Below are 22,219 nucleotides of genomic sequence, written 5' to 3'. Positions count from 1 at the left end.
TACTGCTGAGTGATGTAACACCTAGAGAATAAAGCAGAGTCACTACATTTGGAATAAACACTAGCACTAGCACAGCTCAGAGTACATTCAAACTGTCTTGTGTCAGTCTCTAGAAGATGCTGACACATCTCATATAGGCACTGATGATGGTGCAGGCTTTGATGCTGCTACTGCAGGTTCTGTACTTGCACACATGCGTGTCACACCCATTGCATGCTCCCCACTGTCACTTCATTCCATCCTTATATAGGCCCAGTACAAATCAAAATCACACATGTGATTACAACCATATAACCCGAACCAATTGAATATCAGACAACATTTTAAATTAATAACAATAACAGCAACAGCAACAACAATGACAAAATCAAATGGGACTAACAAAATATCGCATGAAAATGTGCATGCAGCATCTTGTTCACTGCATTCTTACCTTCTAGAGAAAGCAGATGCAATTCAAACGACCAGTGTGTCAATTTTTCATTCATATATTTGATGCCTCACAATGAACCATGCATGCGTCCCTTTGTTGTCCCCTGATAGTGCGCCTGCCCGTGTCTGCGATGCGTGTCTGCGTTGCGTGTGAAACAGAGAGGAGGCACGGCTGAGCTGGTGTTCCCCCTCCCTTGCAGTGATTTACATTGAACGGTTCTTTTTTTGCTGGGTTGGGTGGTGGCAACTTAGAGTATATACTCTAAGGGTGGCAACCCTCTCTCGAGCACGTTTCTACCTCGCGCGCGCCCACCGTATCATCGGTGCGTGCGCGCAAACAATGCGCGTCCATGCTCACCAGATCCACGTCTTTTGAAATAGTTTCAACATACATGCATTATATTTTATGATGACAAGCTTTGTACACGATGATCAAAATAAAAAAATAACAAAAACTATAAATATAAAAACTATAAATTCGTTCATTAGCTGCCACAAATTGTACAATGTAATGATTTATTATTTCATTTAACATTGCTGTTTGAGCAGTTAACTGTGGTGCTGAGAGAGAGAACTAAAGGGAATAGCGTGAACTAAAGGGAATACTTAAATCAAACTGTTCACACCTGATGAAAGAACTACCCTGCGGATACGGAAGTGCAAGCCATGGCAAATTTCGACCTAGCTCTTTTGCATTCAAAAGTTACAACAGGTGAATTAGATCTTCAATTAGACTTGCTTGGATGGGTTCAGAATAGTGCATTTGCTCACTCGGACGAAATGATTAGAACGCCACGTAATGCGGGTAACTTGCACGTGTTTTATTATTCCTTCATTGAAGAATTGGATATTCCTGCACACACGTACACTTGCCTAAACAACAATGATGTAGGCGCAGGCACGTGCTGCTAGCATATAATAAATTAGCAATGAATTTGGCTGTCGTAGCTTTTGAAAATATGCCTAGATTAGTTACATTAATTAGAAAAGGTCCTACCCGAGATATTTTGCCACCCACAGCACACACCTTGTTTGTGTATCAGACAGTAAGGATCATGGGCACAGTTTGCACATCTGGGCAAAATGTTAAAAATATATATATATATTAGAAAATGGTCTTAAGTAGAACGTGCGTAAACAATTGCCAATAGGTCTAATATTTCTACAAATTGCTACAAAACCTGTATGCCTATATGCAGTCATTTTGCTGCAGTTGAAGGTTAAAATTAAGTCTGATAATCCATGCATGTTCACATCATGTATACTTTTACACTTACATTTTCAAATATTTGGTGCCCAGATGTCCCTAATGCCCATGCACTTAGGGGCAGGCCTACCCCCTGTCAGATTGCTAAAAACATTATCAAACTAATTCACTATATTTTCTCTTATAAAATGAAACTGCATCTAACAGTTTTAACTATAGATAGATAGATAGATAATGTAACCACTAGCAATAGCAAGTATGGTGTACCCTGTTCTGTAAAATATATAGGCTTACTGCAATAAATAAATAGAGTAACCCTAAGTCACACATCAGAGTTTGATGAATGATTCAATTTGAAAATGTTTACTGATGTACATACCAGTATATTATTTGTTGAGAACAAAATGTAGGTTAGTCAATGTCATAGCAACAGAGAAAGTGACTGATTCTTACTGTGTATGGCTCCCAGCCTCCCACATGTCTGTATGCACTATACTACAGCAACAATATTTGGGCATGCTCCTGATGTTTCCTCCCTGTGCCGTGGAAACATCAGTGAATGAGTCTGGCCGCCAGGCTAGGTGTCCTGGGCTGGGGAATCTCCCAGACTGGATCAGGGCATCAGTGGGTTCCTGTACAGGCTGTGGTGGTACTTGGCAGGGTCAGATACACAACTGATACATAATGTTGTATAGCTGGATTTAGGTCAGGGAAAAGATAGCATCAATTCGTCATCCAGGAACTGTCTACTAGTACTCTCTACACAGTCATGTCACATGGGACCAAGCACTGCCCTGCACTAAGCTCTGACAATAATTGTTCTGAATAATTTTCAGAGCAATTGATTGCTATGTACCATTGGCCATGTCATGGAGTTCTGTTCAACCATCCAAGGAATAAGGAAGAATATGATTCCCCAGACCACCACTGACTCACTACTAAACTGGTCATACTGGATGATGTTCCAGGCAGCATTCATATATTCATCACCTGTTTCTTCAGACTGCCTTGTGAACCTGCTCTCATCTGTGAAGAGAACAGAGTGCCAATGTAGCACTCTCTAAGCAACTCTTAGATTTCTATTTTTAATATCTGGAATCTAGAGTTGCAATACCAAATACCAACCCTTGACAGCCCATACATCCAAACAGAAAGGTCCTAACTGATTGTATTAAAAGCAACATTAAACTCACCAACATTGCAGCTGTGTGGAAAGCTTGAATTATCCTCATTCTATCTGCAAAGTTTTTGTTTCATAAAATGATCTGAATTTATTGATAGAAAGTTGACAATTACTTGTGCTTCCTCCTACATTGGACAAATAATCTGACTTGGTGTACTGATGATTTGGTGTGTAATTATTTAGCTGTATACCTTTTATTGTATACCAAATACAATGTCTGACTTGTGGATATATTTGATAGAACTAGCTTTATTGCAATAATACAGAACTAAGGGTCAAATTGACTCATCTACATTAAATAGGGAAGATGATACAGGTCAGGTCTTGAACCCACTCATAAGCTGAATTTGTTATTGATATTACCACCTACACCTATTCATAAAAGTGAACGTGATCAACATTCCAAATAGAGAGCCAAGATTGTAAACAGCATCACTGAAAATTAACAATCTGAATCAATTGTGCAAATAAGCTTCAGTTTATTACTTTATTTACAAATCATTGTTCTTTGTACAGTGGTGTTTACTTAATTACTGTACTTAAGTAGCCTACAATTTTGAGGTATTTGTACTACTTGAGTATTTCCAAATATGTTTACTTCTTCTCCACTACATCTCAGATCCAAATATTGTACTTTTACTTCACTACAGTTATTTGAAAACTTTAGTTACTATACTTACTTTGTAATTGTTTATTATTACAAAACATGCATTAACCACTGCTGCCCTTTATTTACTAGCTAATATTTTTATACATTTGAAAACTTTAAATGGAACATTCTGCACAATGAATACTTTTACTTTAGGTACTTTAACTACATTTTGATGCCAATAGTTTGTACCTTTACTCAAGTACATTTTGAAATCCGGACTTTAACTTGTAATGGAGTACGTTGCAGTATTGATACTGCATACATTCGAGTACTTTTTCCACCAGTGTCCATATATGAATAGTAACAAATGCAAGATGTCAATTAAGACCTGAGTTAATTATTATTTATATATTATTAATATTAATATATTAATTTATATTTATATTCTATTTCAGATACACCAGGAAACCAGATAAATCTGACTCAATCTCCTATCAGATCATCTGGGTCCTCAGCACAGGATCAGTAAGAGAAGAGCTACATTCAGATTACTTCTTGAATCGGTACAATTAGAAAGGTGACAGCACTGTGTTGTTTATATTTCTACAGGTCTGAGCAGCATCCTGAAGATGGCCCAACATGTAGCAACCCTGTGTGTGGTTCTTCTCTTCAAAGCGACAATGAGGTTCAGGCATTGCTTCCTTCTGACAAGGAAAAGAAACGGAGGTCAGGTCATTATCAAAGCAAGTGGAAACCGATGATCTCTTGAAATTAATGTTGTTTTGTTAAAAAAGAAAAATCAAAGCTAGTACATCGGCAGCACGAATGTGATATTCCACACATTTCCTCTCTAACAGTAGTGGTGTGGATGAACAGGTTTAATCAGCATTCTAATGTTCCAGTCAACCAGTCAAAAGTATAATTTGTTGCATTTGAACTAATTCCACACCTTCAAACCATTACTTGAATCAAATGAATAGACAGTCGAGCAGAGCAGTGCAATCTGAACATGAAACAACACTAATGAATAAAAAGGTGCTTGGTCATAACAACTTGTTACGTCCATCCTTGTCCACACTTGGCCTTACTCTGGTGTATTTGAGTCAAGGAAGCCTTCTCTGAGTCTGTGTCACTGTCATTTTTGTTGTCGTTGAATCTTGCCTATCGAGTCTCTCTTCCTCCCCTCCTCTCGGGAGGTTCTGTGGGTATTGCTCATTTGTACGTTCTGTAGCTTGCTTGGTGCGCTCTTGTGAGTGCTGCAACAGGGGTTGCTGGCCCCTGTTACCCTGCCAGTCTTTCCTGGAGGTCAGCTGTCTCCAGCACCACAGACGTTCCTCTGTTGCCATCCAGACTTTTCTGGAAGTCACTGGTTGCCCAGGGAGTTCAGTTTGTAAATACAACAAAGATGCGATTATAATCCATTTCTGGAATGGATGGATATTGTATCTCAGCATATTTGATCAAGATTACCTGATTTGTTTTCTCAGGCTTCAAATTAAAACATCTTGTCAGCGCTTGTGTGACCTTCTGCCCTTTGTGGATGGCAAATTAGATATAGCAACTACATTGGAGCTTACTGCTGAGTACATGAGCTACCTGAAGCAGACGCTGCCTCAGGACGTTCTCTTTAAAGTAGGTTTATTGCATATTTCTATGTACTGTAGAGTAGACGTACTGTACTGATGTTTTCTACTATGAAAATGTTGTGACTTCACTGATTTTGGTGCTGCAGGTTGATAAAGCTGTACAGCAGAATTCCATGGTGTCCCGGAAGAAAGCAAGAAAACCAGCAAAGAAACGGTATTATACTGTATATAGAATTACTGTACAAAGTCAGATGAAGTCATATTTTACAGTACAGTACAGTTACAGTAAATAATGCTTTTAGTGGTTACTCAAAATGTATGAATTATTTTATTTTAAAAAATCCATAGAAAGGTGATTTGTATCCCAAGGCCAAGGGGACACGCGAAGCCAGATGCAAAGAACTTAACTGATGGTATGACATCTTTCACCAACTTATTTTACATTGTGACCCAACTGGTCAGTCCTTACACTCTCAGGGTTAACAGTTAACAATACAATGATGTTGTGTACTCTACACTAGTGTACATCTAATTGTACTGCAGAACACAAAGTAGAAATTGCTATACCACTGTATATAACATATAGTAACACCTAAACAAAGTAAGCCTACAGTGTCAAATGTACTAAATCAATGTTAGTGTGTGTGCCATGATTGCCATCCTTCATAATGACACCCCTGGCCTGTGTTGACAGATCAAGTGGTTTCTCCATTGGCATGTGGGATCCCAGTCCATGGGCCGCCAATACTATTGGACAAATCATCCGTTCCTTGGGGACAAATGCTGCCAGTGTGCCAGGATCAATTTCCTGCTGCCTCATTTCATTCAGTGGAAAACAACTGGATAGAACCTCCCTCAGTGTTTCTTAGCCCAACCTCTATTGCCTTCACAACAACAATGAACAGCCAGACCTTCTACCCAGAGGTGAGACTGGACCCATCTTCAAGCCATGTCAATACACTGAAGCTATGTGATGCCACCTCGGACACATCCAACTCAGTTGTTCTCCCATCAGTGGGTTTGGGTGAAGCGTGCCTTCCTCATAATTACTTAGCCCCAATAGAACAATTGCCTATTATTTCGACACTAGTAAGCCAAGACAAAATTATATCTACAGTAGATTGTACGCATCAAACACTACTTCCATCATCAATGTTCAACAGTGCAACTAATGGTTCCAATGTTACAGCATTAGAAGAGCCAAATGACCCAATTTCTGAGTGTGTGTGTAACTTACGACCACCACTGGAGATTACTAGCAGTAACCTTTTGACTAATCTTGTACAGGTCACAAGCAGTTCCTTCGGGCTGCATTTGCTGACAGATACCAATGATGGCATATGCTTGTCTGATCCTTTTCTTGAAAACATCCATTTATCCCCTTAACAGTGTCTCTCTCTATGCACAGATAAATCTGCAATCACAAAGTATACAGTATTGTAATACACATAGGCCTGCTGTGCAGTGCTGAAAAGGACAAATTAAGTGGAGCCATACTGATTGATGTGCTGGTGTAGTCGACATAATGTAATGTGTAGTCACGTGATTGTAGTAGCTTTTAGGCACCTAGAGCAATCAAAACCTTCCATACACGTCTTCATAACTAAAGATAAATCAAGTGGCACTTTTAGTATATATGGCTTGTTTTTCTTTCTCATTTGACTGTGGTAAGAGACATGTGACTCCTTTAGTTTCTAGACACTAACATGGTGAAAGTGAATGAGTTCGCTCAATATTCTAATTAATTGGGTCATGTTTTATTGTATTTTCCATGTCTGTTACAAATAATTGATAATTGATAATTGGCTATGCATTGCATTGCATAACAAAGAGATGCTATGTCAGTGGTTTTCATTTTATGTTTTTGAAAATGTAAAGAAAAAGACAGCTTAAATTATGTCCCATATAAACTAAAATAAAGACCTCTTAAGTAAAGTGTAAAGTGACTTTAATAATGGTGGGATCAACCTATAAAAATGTTAATATTAATCACTATTCATATTAATATATTAATAATCATAGTTCTGTGGTAATTGAAATCTAGATATAAGGTTTTAGAGGAAAATTAAACAGTAAATGTAATCTAAGAGAAGGGTCCTTCTGTCCGTCCGTTATCAGCTAATCTCGAGCACCGTTAACCCGGTCGATGCCAAACTTTGCACACTCCCTGGATACCAACGATGAACCTCTACCGGTCTACCCCACATTTTCCAGAATGGCCTGTTATAGCGCCACCATGAGGCAGCTTTTCACATTTTTTACCTAAAACTGCACCATGCACACTCCCTAGAGGCCAAGGACAAACCTTTGACCTGCATTTTCCGGAGGCCGACTTTTGTAAAACACATTTTTTGATATTACTCCTCCAGATTCTGTCCAAAAATCTCACTAATCGTTACACAGTATCTCTATAGTCATGTGCTCAAGTCGGATCTGTCCGATATTACATATTCCATCCTAATTGGCTTTCAAAGTTTGCAAGATTGCCCCGTTTTGAACAAAAGCCTCAAATCATGAACGCAGTGTGCAATTTACGTGAAATCTTTCACACATTTTCTTACTAGGCTGAGGAATATATCCCACCCTTTTCACATTGGCCTGTTATAGCACCACCAACATGTTGATTTTTGCAAAACACATTTTCAATGGTGTAAGAACAAATGCTTTTAGACGAATTAGCGTGAAATCACCCTTATCTCTCCCTATGCTCCTCCACTAATTTGTACTCTGGTACAAATGTACACATTGAATGTAGAAATCGAACTATTCTGTTTGTACACTCAGTTACAAACCTGTTATGGTCATTCAGGGCTATCTCATTGTGTTTCTGGTAATATTAATGCCCACTCATTTTGTATGTCTATAAAAGTTTGACAAAAATGTCCACAAGCCAGCATTCTTCTTCACATTGACTACATTATGATTTCATGAACACGTATGCTTTTAACATGAGATGACTAGATCATTACTGAGGATGCAAATTATCAATAGAACATAACTAGTGAGCATTGTTTTTAAGTAAAATTGTGCATTCAGGCTGATAAAAACAATATATATTAAATCATTATCTATATATTGAATCTATCTATATGTATTGAATCCCCAGTCAGTGAAACGTTTTTGAAAGGTTTATTTAGTCACAATTCCTTTTCATATAACTGTTTACATACAGCAATTAAAGCACATGGAAAGCCAAGCCACCATCAAATTCACAATCACCTGCTGTAGGTTTAAAGCTCGAGTTCAAAAACAGAACCACTTCACCCGAAAACATTTCTAATTACTCGTTAAAATGGTTGTCCATACATTGCAATGTTAAAAAACTAAATATATATATTGAGTTATTTAGAAACATTGATGAAGCAGGAATTACAGATATAAATAACATATATTGGAATTAAGACATTACATAATACAATTAGCAACAGAGCAGCACCACAGTTGTTAGGTAGAAATATTAATTCCTACAATAGGAAAATGTTAAAAGTTAGAAAAAGATATTTATTTTTTAACTCCTCAGACTTGCTGTCCAGGTGGGTTTATATGTTATCCATCCATCATTGATAGCAGCTGCTAACAGTAATGCATAGTTATTTTCACACTGTTAGGGACTCTTTTACGCTACAGCATAGTTGTATATGGGTTTGTCAATAAGAAAAGACATAACAGACTTAAAAACAAACTTGCTAGTCGTTTTACAGTTCCAGGCACACTTATCACCCCCCAACCCCATTGCAAACAGAGACTGTTGTATCGTTTGTTGATTAAATCATTAATGGAACACATTATGTATCGATATGCATTTCCCAAATTTCTTTAAAGCAACAGATAAAGTGCATTTTCTCTAACTCATAAAAAGCTTAAACCTTAAATACAATTATAATCATGAGGAAGGTTTACACTAGTGAGCATAGTTAAAACCATTCAATGCTTTCTTTATATTATGAAAAATATATATCAATACTCATTTTGCAGTCAATATATACACACAACCATTTTATAATTTATCAAGATATATCTCAAATTATATTTTGCACAAAAGCAACACCTCTACTGCTGTTAACATTAAGGTGCTATACAACTGTATCAAACTGTAATATATGCAAAGAAGTCAACTTGAATAAAATATAAAATGTTAATCATAAATATATTTTAAATATAGATTTATTTCATATGAGAATATACTGTAGTGTAGATTATGATTTAAGGCGCCACAGAGAACTGAAGGAAGAGATTGCAGATTATTTGTCCCTTTTCTGCACTCTCTTCTCAGCCTCTGGTCTTTCCTGAAGATTGTACTCCTCCAGAAGGTTCTTTGCAGTCTCCCTGCCAGTTCTTTTCACCACAGCTTTGACTCCCAGGTTCTCAATATTGAAAGCAGTGATGCCCATATTAATGGCAGAGTTGACAGCGTGGTCTGTGGCTTGGCCTGCTGCAGGCCCATACCTTAATCAGAAGTAATCAAGATAGGGTGAGAGGACAGAGCAAGAGCAAGTTGGGACAATTATAATGGAGTGTAAAGATTTCAAAGATGACATGCTGAACTGAACATGCATTTGAGGTGCACACCCATGCAGTGCAGAATTTCAAAGTTTGATAGCTTGAACCACTTTCCCACATTAATATACATACAATCAATTAAATTGTTATAGTTGCAAATTGCAATTTGATTCTACATGTTCCAAACATGTAGGAAACAGGGAATAGATTGTATAAAGTCATAAGGATGCAGAATACAGTTGTTAATTGTAGGACTTTTCTTGTAAACATTGGGGGAAATTATTTCAAGCAACACCATGAATTATGTGTGCCAGATAGCAATTCCACAGTGCTCTATAGTAGAGTGACATTCAGACGAGGCCATGCCTGTGATCAGCAATATCAAGATAATTTTTAATGCTGAATTAAGAAAAAGTACATGTCTTCTCTTTAGGTGGGTCTAAAGTACATGTCTTCTCATTAGGTGGGTCTAAGATCTTTTGTAGACCCCTAAATCTGCAAAGTAAGTGGAAGAGGAAAAGGTACAAATATGTAAGTGCATATTTGTTTATGTTTGTAAAATGCAAGCACACAAATGCAAGATACACAAAAACCTGTCTAACAAGTAGTTGAGCCAAAAATTGCTAAGCACTGGCAAGTGCTTTCAGATGACTTACTTGTGCTTTACAGTGGTGACTGTTTCTGATGCCACACTCGTGGTGATGTTCTTTGCTGCTACTTCCAAGCCAGTCCACATAGTTGCAAAACCTGGGAGGGGCAGCAGTATTACATTACAGTTTTGCCCGTAATGGCATTCCCAAAATCTGGAAGCCGATAGCCAAGGCTAGGAAAATGTGCATTTAGACCTCCTTCAGCAAAATGTCTCTCAAGTAAATGAAATGAGCTGCTATACCTTGAACTCCACTGGCAGCCACCACCATGGCTCCATCGATGTTGGAGCGCCCATCCTTATCTTTCTTCATAGATTCTGGGAGCAGCTTGCTTCCATGCTTTTTCACATGTGGGGCTAGCTCTCGACCCACACAGTTGGCGACAACACACACTCCATCCACTACGAGGACACAGGTACTCTAGTAAGGCCTGATTTATACTTTGTCGCCCACCGAAAATAGACAATTTACAAGCTCACAATGCAAAGTGACACATTGTGGGCACGTATGTCGGCTGTTTTAGGTACATGCAACTATGTACTAATCTGGCTTCATTTCAACATCACTCTGTGAAAATTACATATTTTCAAGTGAAACAAGAGAGTATGAAGATACACGATAAGCTGCGACCAGCTCAGTTTGCACTTCAAATTTTGGACACACCAACAGACCTGTGTATCGTCGCTGTTGGGGCGTAAACCACCCAACTCCATTTTATAATTATTTCACAGGTTGCGATGCATTTTGTGAGCTTTGAGATTGACAGCTGTTCTTATCAATGACGGATAATGACAGCGAAAACCTCGAAACTCTACTTGAGCTGGATTTCGTTAAAGTGGTGATAACATAAAGAGTAACATAATAATGCAACTAAGTATCTGACAATATATAAAGTCACAATAACAACTTTGATGAGGCAGTATTGCTTTGGGTAAAAAAAAAAGGTTTTCTTCATTTCTTGAAAAAATATATTTTGGAGTTAGGTGGTTTCTGCCCAACAGTAGAGATATGCTGCAGCTAGATGCACACATGTGGCTGACGAGTCGTCATTTGTCGAGTTTTGCCAAGTAAAAAAATTGCCTTAAGAAGTTTAATTACAAATAAACAAGAATAAAAAGAATAGAGAAGGAGCTAGATAAAGAATAGATGAACTCCTCACCTAAAAGCTGGCTGACTTTGACTGCACCTCCGGTGGCTTGCTTGGCAACAATGAGGCTTTTGGTCACAGTGGGGCTGACAGTGGTGGGTGTATCTTCTGGAGTGATGTGTTCCCTGAGTTTAGATGCCCCCTTATGAATGGCCTTGCCTGTGAACTCGGCTCCTTTCACCAGACCCCAGCTCAGCCACGATGCACCTGGGGGGACAGCAGAATTACATAAGGTCAGGTCACATCACTTTGTTTTTTTAGTATATGAACTTGTGCAAGCACATTTTTAAATCCATGAGTCCACTGTGGATGATGGAAAACCACACAATAACACCTACAACAGCATGATCTGAACAGAAGGATTCATAAGTCTAAGGTGTGTAGGCTCACCTGTGAGGATGCCACTAGACACTTTCTCACTCCACTCAGGCAGTGTTTTCTCCTCGGCTGTAGCTACAGTGGTATCCTCAGCAGTATCCTCAGGGGCAGCGATGGGTACCTTCTGACTAAGATTGATGGTCTCTGCAGATTCATCTGGGGCCTGATCAAAGAGGCACATTGTTAGTCAGGCGTAGGCACACGCAGAACGTAAACAACTGGTCAATTTCTATGTAAGCTATGCTACACAGGCAATACAGACCTATTCTGATACTCGCCTTCAAGTAACCTCCCTGGTATCACAATACAGCCTCTCATTATTGTGTGCTGCTCAATACAATGTGCCATTTTCCTCCTTACAAAATGGAAGGCCACAATACAATCTTTCTTTGTGCTGAAGCACTGATTAATCTCCAGCTCACAAATCCATTTGTTAGGACACATCAAAGGCAATATAAAATTGCTTACTTGATGGCTGGCCTCACTTTCATGGACTCCGTCCATGAAAAAGAAGACTAGTCTGGTAATAAGACTATACTGTAATAACTGTATACATCAGAGAGGACCGTGTTTGGTTGCGCTCTCCGTCAGTGTCAGTGTCCATCACGGTTGGTATCAGCACTTGTGTTTGAGCTCGATGCTATTCTAACTACTGAGAGATATAAGAGCATTAGCAGTCATTAATTCCCTTCTATTTCCATCCCCTACCCATTTCAAATCCCTACAGTGCTGAGGTTGGAGTTAGATTATTCCTATTCCTGAGCATTGCATAACATACTGTACTAGTTGAATAAATTGTGTTTATTTGTATTTCGGGTCAATACACTCTTTAACAAGAAACTTTGTGTCAGCACCATCTTTGTCAACTTTGGAAAAATGTTACTTTACACTCTAGAAAGTTGGAGAAACAATAGCAAAGACCCAGAAATGTGTACAAACTAACGCACTCAGCTGACAATATAGCACATACACTAGTGTACCTGTATGTGTTCCCCTAAATGGTTGAAAGTTACACTGAAATCCACTCAGTTTTTACGGATAGCTTGTACCTAACGTTACCTTATATAACTGTTCTTTGGATGCATATTAGTTTAAAACAACGATGAAGTCGTTACGTCAAAGGCCTGTGCTTTGTCAATTGTGTTCTCATGTTGTTTGAAATGGTTCAGAACTCATTCGAAGTTCCTCTGAAATACTTTTTTGCTTATATTCAAGCTCGCCACTTAATCAATACTGACACAAGGTTGGAGGACTATTATCCATTATACGAGGAAGTTAAAAACTTCTAAAACATTTTTTTCCCTCCACGTATGTCAAAACATGGCTGCAATGTTCACCTGAACCCTGAGGTCCGTCATCTGGGAGAGAAAGTCCTTGAACAGCTCTCTGTCTGCAGTGGGCAACTCCGAGGATAGTACCACCCCCACGTAGGAACCTGGACCCGGAGCCATCGTGTCAGGGAACATAAACACCCCAGTATTACACAGCAATACTGGGGAGCCCATGGCCATGAGAGGATACACCCAGTCACAAACCTGTCACGAGTCAAAAATAAAATAAACCACAACAGCGATGAGCATTAAGCAGGCGTACTGCCTTCTCTGTGTAGCTAGAAAATGCATTTTGTTTAATTGGATTCATGAAAAACCTCCATCAGTGACTCAGTGGTATAGAGAAATCTACAGAGTACTTCCAATGGAAAGGCTCAGTGCCAAATTAAAAGAGAGGGAAAATAACTTTATGATGGCAGCCGCTGATAGATTACTTGCCCAGGGATCTATCTACTGTGATTTATAAAGGAAGTGATTCATTGGAGAGCCCCAGCTGTACTCTTGCAATTTTCCTTTTGATATGCCCATGTGTGTTGTGTTAACTTGTGTATGTATGTATGTATGTATATATATATATATATATGTGTATATATATTTGTTTTCTTTCCCTAATGAATACTGACTGTATTGTGTACGGTATGTGCTGCTCGCCATTTTATTTTGTTTGTTTTGTTTTGTTTCTGTGCTTTGTTTTTCTTGTCTGTATTATTATTATTGTATTGTGCTTTTAATTTATACCTTTCTTGATTCATCTATGTGAAAACGTAAAAATTCAATAAAAAGTTATTTAAAAAAAAGCAGGCTTACTGCTTAACTACACAGTTAATATGAAATACAAACCAATTGCAAAACATTTGCTTGCCTTAGCTTAGAGCAGGGGTCCTCAACGTTTTTCAGGGCAAGGACCCCTTATGTGAGACAGAGATGACTCAGGGGCCCCCACTACGCTACATATTGTATGAAATTATGGCGCAGATTGAATTTTTTCATAGACTTGATTTACAGCAGTCACTATCATCAGTGTTGGATAAGGATTCATTTTGATGTGTATTTCGGACCGTTAACCACTTAAACCCTCAATACTTAGAAATATTGTACTTGATCTGCTCTTTTTTGCTGCTACAACAAACCGCTTTGCCGATCTACAAGCTGTGAGCTTCTGCTACTTTTGGCTAATATTCTCCTGAAAAAAGGCATTCTAGGGATCAATGTAATGTAAATACAGTAAAGTTCCTATCACGCAAAGATTTGGCAGCCCCCCCTAGGGGTCCGGACCCCCTGTTGAAGACCCCTGGCTTAGAGTGTTGATATTGAGAAGGGGGAAAAAAGCGATAAAGAAACAATGTGCAAGAGCACTGAATGTCCACTTTCACTATCAATGAGGGTAACTATGCATGCCAAATGGGACAGTGAAAATGGTCATAGATTATACTTGGCACTGTGGATGTGGAACCACTGATGTCATCCAATAGGGTAAGCCTAGTCTATTTGGGAAATTCCCCACTGAGGAAAAGCATTTCAAAACACATGACCTGTGTGTGTGTGTGTGTGTGTGTGTGTGTGTGTGTGTGTGTGTGTGTGTGTGTGTGTGTGTGTTTGTGTGTGCGTTTCTTTTGTTTGGTTGTTGTTGGGGTCCAAAAAAAAGGAATGATAATAGTTATCTGTAACAGTTGCAACAGCTCTCCCGAGCAAAAACTAAAAGACCAAAAACATTACTCAAGTCTTCAAAAACATTGCGAGAAGGCCAGAACTATTTTACATAGTCAGTGTTTACACAACAATTGCTCCACACACACACGTGTGTGTGTGTGTGTGTGTGTGTGTGTGTGTGTGTGTGTGTGTGTATATATATATATATATATATATATATATATATATATAGAGGCTACAGAAAACGCATCAATAGTTGGGAGTAACAGTCATCCGATATCCCCCAACCCTTCCTGAGTGGAAAAGACAGTGATATGTTATCAACAAAACTATGCAAAGTGTTTGTGCTTGTGTAATATTCATGAAGTTGGTCTATCTATAATGACGACACGAACAACATCCAAACAGATTTGGTCCCCAGGGTTTCAATGCTGCTGATGCAATGATGTGTCACACAACTCTAGCTGTCACCTGAACAAGATTAAGACATCACAAGGATGACATCACTGCCACAAATCTGTTGGGATTAGGAGCACTGAGTCAACGCTCACATGATAGTGCACAGAGCAAGGGGTGCACAGAGCAAGGGGTAGAGATCATTAACAAGCCTATCTTCTTCCTCTGGATACTAAAGAGGACTCAGTCCTGTCAAGCAAGGTAAACATTATGAAATCAGGTAAAAGAGCACAAGAAGACTTGAGGAAGACTTGCTTATGATATGTGGATAATTCAAATTGGCTCATGAACTGCGTTAGTGTGTTGAACTGTCTAGTTAAATACAGTGTTTTTTATACCAAAGCAACTCTCACCTGTAGAAATGCTGGTGGTCGGTTTGGCATCGCCTCGGACTGCTCAGTGGTAAACTTCACCACACGCAGATAGCCGGGGTAAGATGGAGCACTCACTTGACCCTCAGGTGTGACAAAGAATATCTGCACCCCATGAGCTAGAAAGAACACCTGCTCTGCCTCGTCACCCATGCTCTGGACTGATGGTGACGAGTTGGATGTATGGCTGTAGAAGTCTTCCCCTACCAGTGACATCTCTCCCGCATCTGTCCCATAGGAGATGGATAGATGGCCATCAGCTGCCTGAGGAGAATAAGCCGGCGGCTGTTCGCCTGGAACCACAGACTGTCTCGTAGGTGACAGTGGCATGACCGCACCGTTGCGTGTAGGCAGACCTCCTACAGCACCAGCTAGTTGGCTGTTGTTGACAAGCAATGGTGGTGAAGGCCTCTCTGGTTTCTGTTTAGTAGGGAGTTTGGGGTACAAGCTTTCAGAGTGTGTGTCTCCATTGCTAGCTCCAGATACCCCAGCGGAGGTAGATCCCAGGTCTGAGCTGGTCTCTAACATAGCAAGACGAGTGGTTATGTTGTTCAGGGTCTCTTGCATTTTCTCCTGCATCTGTCTGGCTGACTCCCAGGAGCTGCCAACACACTCGTCACCCTGTGAAGGCACACTGATGGCCCTGAGAAGGTGCTGTCGCCCTTGTCTGTAATACTCCAAGGCCTGTGCCTTCTGTATAGCTTCATCTGCAGTCAGCCCTTTATTGATGCACTCAAAGGCCCTTTCATAGCCATCTTTAATTACTTGAAGTCTTGCATTGTCAAATGCATCTTGTTTCGCTTTCTCCATTCCTAAAAACAAAAACAAACAAAAAATCGATGGGGTTGTAATTAGTTCAAGTTTATGGTACTATTAAAAGGATTGAAGGTATTTATTGAGGATGCAATTAACATTTCTCTGGCAGTTCACCATCTCTAGTCTACAGTAGGTCAGAGGTAGGCAGCCAATAGAGAAAGTCATCCATTAATTTGTTGATGTCAGTGTTGTTTTTGGCAGCAAATTTCTATTTTAGTTTTAGTCGTTGTCTCTTGAATAGTTTTCACTTAGTTTTAGTCACATTTTAGTCACCTGGAATGTTCTAGTGTTTAGTCTAGTTTTATTCGACTAAATGTCACACGATTTTAGTTGACTAAATCTACAGTTGATTTAGTCGACTAAAATGTGTTTTGACAGGCCTTGATCTACAATCTCGCAATGCGTCGCGTGAGATTGTATATATGCTATTTTCAGCATGCAACCCAGCATAAAACTGGATCTCTTGTCCACTAGTCCCTTCCTAACATTTTAGTCTAGTTTTTATTTGTTGACGAAATTGTCAGTATATTTAGTTTTAGTCATCATAGATTCGATTTTATTTCGTTTTAGTCAGTGAAAAAAGGTAGTCGACGAAAAAATGTCGTCTTAGTTTTAGTCGACGAAAACAACACTGGTTGATGTGCATAAACTTTTCTCCACAAATAATTATTAATATTCAATAATTGAATTGTTCTTTATTTGCATTATTCTGATTAGTAGCTATGTGGTGGATATTTCACTGTCAGCTTTATTGGCAACATACTGTAGAAGATCACTCCAGCCTTGGAAAAGGCAAAGTAGATCACATGCCTTCTAGACCTTTTAATTAACATTCTCATGGCATCATTGTAAGCTACTTATCCACAACCCGCAAGCTTATTCAGCAAGAAGCTTTCCTTTTCTAGCTTGAAGTATGCAGTACAAAAATTAGTGTCCTCTAAACACACACTTTAACTCCATCTCTACCATGGATGTATTACTGTATATCTGCATTCATGCTAAACTTGTGTGATCGTTAAGATTCTGATATACATCCTGTGACATTGCCTGTAATGGACATGTATCATCATTCATCAGTCATTTGTTTTTCTGTAATAACATGTCCTTTTCACAGACAGATTTCAGACAAATTGTCTGTCAGACAGTTTGTAGTCAGGACAGGACATTATCCAATTTAGATTTACAGCTGTAGACTTTGATTGATTGAAGAATGTATTAACAGTTTGGACTTGAGAATTACAGTACAAAAGACTGTTAACTGTGGACAACACCATAAAGCATTACACTTGTTTACAATAGGGTCCAGACTCCACCATGATCAATTCATCACATCAGACTCAAAGAGGGCAAATCTAAATTAAAACAGAACTCTAATACAGAACACTTTGTTGCTGCTGGAAACCAACCAAAACTAAATACTACGATGCACATCACCACGGGCCCCCATGATGACCAAAGACACAGGCTCAGCCAGTATCACAGGCATTTGCAACAGGTTGCTATGCTATCACGCCAACGTCAGGTTGGTTTCAGCCTCTCAATTTAAGATAAACGCAGGAGTAAACAACTGCAGGTTAGCCAACGAGAATCCTAGACCGTTAAAACCTACACCCATATGTTGTCACTGACTGAGTAGAATGTGATGTTTAGCGAACTATAGTTATCATTCATGGTCAAGGTTGGCTAGGCTGCTGACAGGTCTTGGTTATTTCTCCATACATAACGGTTTCAGCAAAACACAAACATTAAGAATAGTTCATCTGTTTATTCACCGCCCTCCTTGTAACTTACCGTTCCCCAGAGAACGAAGCGCTTTCAAGAAAAAATAGCTTATTGATCCTGCAGTGCTGTGAGCTCACTAGCTAACAACTGTAACTTCAGTTGACAACAACCTCCTCTTGTGATTTATACTTCTTTGTGCGCCGTGTAGCGCACGACAGATGGCAGATCTACAAGCTCACAACGCGTCGCGACGCAATGCGTTGTGAACTTATAGATCTGCTACTCTCTACTATAGCTCATTGGTCCTAAACTTCCTGGCAACGAACGAATCGTGAGTAATCAGGAAGTTGCATTCATTGACCGCGAGAGTGGTCACGTGTTTATAATAGTTTGTCATTATTTGTAATGACCAGCGTGGTGACCACATTTGCAGCTTCGAACTTTCACTTTTGGTTTGCCACATAAGGCCCTTATTTAGAGGTATAAAATAAACCCCCCAGGTTGACCAGTTACGTGTACAGAGCTTGTGTCAATTATGAGAAGAGCACCAAACCATGTAGATAATCACATGATTTAGGTAAGGTTGTGGTGCTGCTGCTGCACCATACTGCAAACTGCACCCATAGATGTGCACGTTGACGGTCTGGTCCATAGAGTTGCAATGGGTCTGGTCTGGACCATAGAGTATTAAAAGGGGGGTCTGGACCCTGGACGGCTGGACTCAGTCTCTGGACGATGGGTTGAGCTGAGCATAAAGCCACAAACGTGCGGTTGTGTCGCCCTCTCGTGGCAGCTAGAGGCATTTTTTGAATTATGCTTGTCCATGTTGTAGAAACAGCCTAAACAGGATTCGTTTGGCCACTGAAATTCCAAAAATGCAACACACATTTGCACACAAACATTTTGAAGATGGCAAAGTTAGCATCTAATGAGAGTACTATTGTTCTCCTAATCTAGAGCAATTTACAGTAAGAAAGGTAAACACAAGTAAGTGCCTCAGTAATCTAGGATCAAGGTAAAAGTATTATCATTCTAAACATTATAATATAAAAAATATATATGTACATTGGAACTAGACAAACTATAGGATGTCAGTCAACAAATTAACCTGACATCTGTCTAAATATAATCTAAATTACAAATAAAATGCACATGTCTTCCTGTACTGACTGGACAAATAATAATCAATGTTTCTGCATTTCACCTTTACTCAGGATGTGATGAGAAAGACTCAAAGTCGGATACTGAGGACACAGGTGCTCTCTGAAGAGAAAAATAATGAATTGGCAAAATATAGAGATCCTCCGATAATCGGCCACTAATCAGTGATTGGCCGATCAGATCGGTGATCAGCAATTTACTGATCGGCAATTTACCCTATCTGGAGAAACCAATGGTATAAATATCAGATATAATTCATCTTTGTGAGAGGCCTAAACATTCTCCCCTTCCTCCCCACACACAGGAACCCTTTTCACGTGGGTTTTGATATAGGCTATAATAATTTGGGAAATATTCAAATGTCATCGCCTCATCGGTCCCAAGAAACCTGATCGGAGCCTCCCTAACTATAGCAGGCGTCTGTGTGAAATGTCCTTACATACTCCGGCTCCCTGTTTGTTTGTACAGTTCACTGTTTGACATTTTATTTGGCCAAAAGATCTGACATATACGTCTGAGGCATCTGTTCTATTCTCCTAGTGTCTGTTTTGACCACTCTCCAGCTCTCAGAACCATACAGCAGAACAGACTTGACATTGCTGTTGTAAGGCTATTGTTTTGATCTCCAGATGGAACGGAGTTGGGAGAAGGCACCCTGAGTCTTTCCCAGCCCTGCTTTGATGTCTTTTGATGCCCCGCTGTCCTTACTGATTTAAGGCTGCCCAGATAAGTGAAATCTTCCACAAACTCAAGTGGTTTTTCATCGACAAGGATGGGTTGTGTGGGGGTAGAGTTCACACACAACACAGAGTCTGAGTCCGCTTACTTGTTTTACTGGTTATTAATTGCCAGCCGTGACCACTAATATGTTCTAGTAGAGGAAGGAGTAGCTACTGCTGCCTAGGCCCTAACCATGCCCTAACTAACAGAAAACTGTTGAAAAAAGACTGCAGAGGGCGCCAACTTCTGCCTAACTGGAAAAACAAAAATCAATGACACATTGAAGTGGAAAAAATGTGGTGGTTGAGAGGGTGCTTAGACTTGGGAAATAACACTAGAGAGCCTCAGCTGTTTGCATGTCCCACAACTGTCTTTGACCTTTATAGGAAGCAAATATTTAGTCCAAAGATTCGTGATGGCAAGTCGAGAGTCAGTAAAACAAAAACATACAAAAATAACTGGTGAAATGTTTTATTCATGGTTCAATTCGCTGTTATTTTCTGCACAATTTTAAACTTTTAGTAGAAAGCCATGCAAAGGCCATGTGTTAAATATTAGTTGCATCCCCAGTCTCACAGATTCCAGACATTCATCCTTCACACTCACTGCTGCGTGAACCAGACTAAACAGGCTAGGCACATACAATACATGTGGTAGCCATTCATTACAACGTGAACATACAGATAGATCTCTGCTAAATTTGTGCCACCTTCTTCATTGATTCTAAATCGTTATATTGTCAAAGCCAAAGTTAGTTAGTTATTGATAACATGCTTCATGCATTTTATGGGCTAATCATAGATCGGACATTGCTTTTTTTTCTTTTTCTTTCAATGTGAATAAATATTGACTAAACAGATTTCATGTTGTCCCCGTCACAATATGCACTAGTCTAGGTTTGTTTACTACATATTTAAGGCAAGCGTTAAATTTGACTGCACAGTATTTCATCACTGATTGGACCTGCACTTTATTTATTGGAGTCTGGTGACCCCCAGTTAAATAACTCAGATGTAGCATTAAGCTCTAATGAATATGTTTTCAACAAACAATGTTTGTTTGGTACTGTATGTCTCTATCTATGACACAAATGTAAAATAGAAAATACATACAGTAGGAGGAGATTTTGTTTAGAAGCGGTTTCAAAACGGTGACTTCAGATCAGCCCTGTATATTTCAGTAATATCATTCCTGCTATTCTGTACTTGTTACCACATGCAAAGTGAGGTCAAGGATTTGTTTTGCATTGTGAGGCTTTACAGTAAGGTGAACTTGACACTGAAACATACAGACAGGTGACAAATTAAAGGGGAAATCTGAATAAATGAGTGGAGAAACATAATGAATGCAGATGCTTTCTACAGGTGGACTGCATGATACAATTAAGCAATTAACATGCTGCCATTCTTCTGTGGTATGTATAAAAATGCTGAGTAGGCCAAAATGTCCTCGATTTTTAATCAAGAAGTCTAGAGAAAAAGTGACTGTGAAAAATAAGGTTCATTAAAGGCATGAGGGCATTAAAGGGCATAGGCGCTTGGGTGGTGCAGTGCTAAAGTCCCTCCCCACCACCACAGAGGTTGTTGGTTCGAATCCACCATGGTGCAAGCAGCTTTTTCGGGCATCTATGCGACGCCGAACACAATTGACCCCTGTTTCGGGGAGGGAAGCCAGGCAGAGGAGGGCAATATTGGTCATTGCATGCCAGCACCTGTTGAGCGGGAGGAGTAGGACGAAGGCTCTACGTCCTCACGTGGGGGCTCCTCACTGTGGTAGGTGTGTACTGTATGTAGCATGTAAGCCTGTGTATGCATGTACTGTATGTACAGTATGTATGCATGTCCCCTCAAAAGTAGTAAATCATGGCTCATGTCACTATGCATTATGCCATGAACCAGAAGCACCTCCAGCCAGAAAGCCCGACATACCTGGTGAAGTAAAACTTAAGAAGAGCATGGAAGTTGAATGCATCTATGCATCTTTTCCCCCAGCAAATATCTTATTGGTTGCCAACATTGTTCTTGTGAAGTATGATATAGCTATGTGTTATATATAATGATGCATTGTTATTTCCATTTGGCCAAAGGCAAGTCAACATGTCCACAAACTGCCAAAGGTCTGTGGAAAGAAATTAGACACAGATGAGTATCACCATATTGTTCACAATACTGAATTGATTATCCAGTCTCTCCTATTGATGTATCCAGGGTTTAATGTTGTTCACGCATTACTGTTATGGTCCCTTTCCAAAAGCAGAGCACTGAGATTCCAAATGGCAATCACAACACACAAAATCCATGTAATGGTTTAGAAACAC

The 22,219-nt window shown here is 39.5% G+C and overlaps 1 protein-coding gene across 3 annotated transcripts; it reads right to left on the bottom strand.

Moving 5' to 3' along the window:
* Nucleotides 1–8,113: 8,113 nt before the first annotated feature.
* On the bottom strand, nt 8,114–18,210 carry spartb (spartin b). 3 transcript variants are annotated; one of them, XM_080771881.1, is made up of 9 exons: nt 18,091–18,210; nt 15,466–16,295; nt 13,013–13,210; nt 11,688–11,838; nt 11,310–11,504; nt 10,393–10,551; nt 10,157–10,247; nt 9,919–9,995; nt 8,114–9,446 (listed from the first exon to the last, which is right to left on the bottom strand). In XM_080771881.1, the coding sequence occupies exons 2-9, from the start codon at nt 16,291–16,293 to the stop codon at nt 9,340–9,342; spliced, it is 1,806 nt and encodes a 601-aa protein (XP_080628007.1). In that variant the 5' UTR covers nt 16,294–16,295; nt 18,091–18,210; the 3' UTR covers nt 8,114–9,339. The 3 variants fall into 3 exon arrangements, with proteins under 3 accessions (XP_080628007.1, XP_080628006.1, XP_080628008.1); XM_080771880.1 differs by lacking the exon at nt 9,919–9,995; XM_080771882.1 differs by having other exon boundaries at nt 9,305–9,995.
* Nucleotides 18,211–22,219: the final 4,009 nt, after the last annotated feature.

This window comes from Protomyctophum bolini, assembly GCF_963924005.1.
Source record: "Protomyctophum bolini genome assembly, chromosome: 9".
Classification (NCBI taxonomy): domain Eukaryota; kingdom Metazoa; phylum Chordata; class Actinopteri; order Myctophiformes; family Myctophidae; genus Protomyctophum; species Protomyctophum bolini.
This window is presented reverse-complemented; position numbering and strand designations above follow the sequence as displayed.

What these genes read in the sequence shown, in the direction of transcription:
- spartb (XM_080771880.1), bottom strand. Translation starts at nt 16,293, where the DNA reads ATGGAGAAAGCGAAACAAGATGCATTTGACAATGCAAGACTTCAAGTA. An exon ending in GTCTAGTGGCATCCTCACAG is followed by an intron (nt 11,505 to 11,687) that starts GTGAGCCTACAC and finishes CTGTCCCCCCAG; the next exon opens with GTGCATCGTGGCTGAGCTGG. An exon ending in CAAAGTCAGCCAGCTTTTAG is followed by an intron (nt 10,552 to 11,309) that starts GTGAGGAGTTCA and finishes GTGTCCTCGTAG; the next exon opens with TGGATGGAGTGTGTGTTGTC.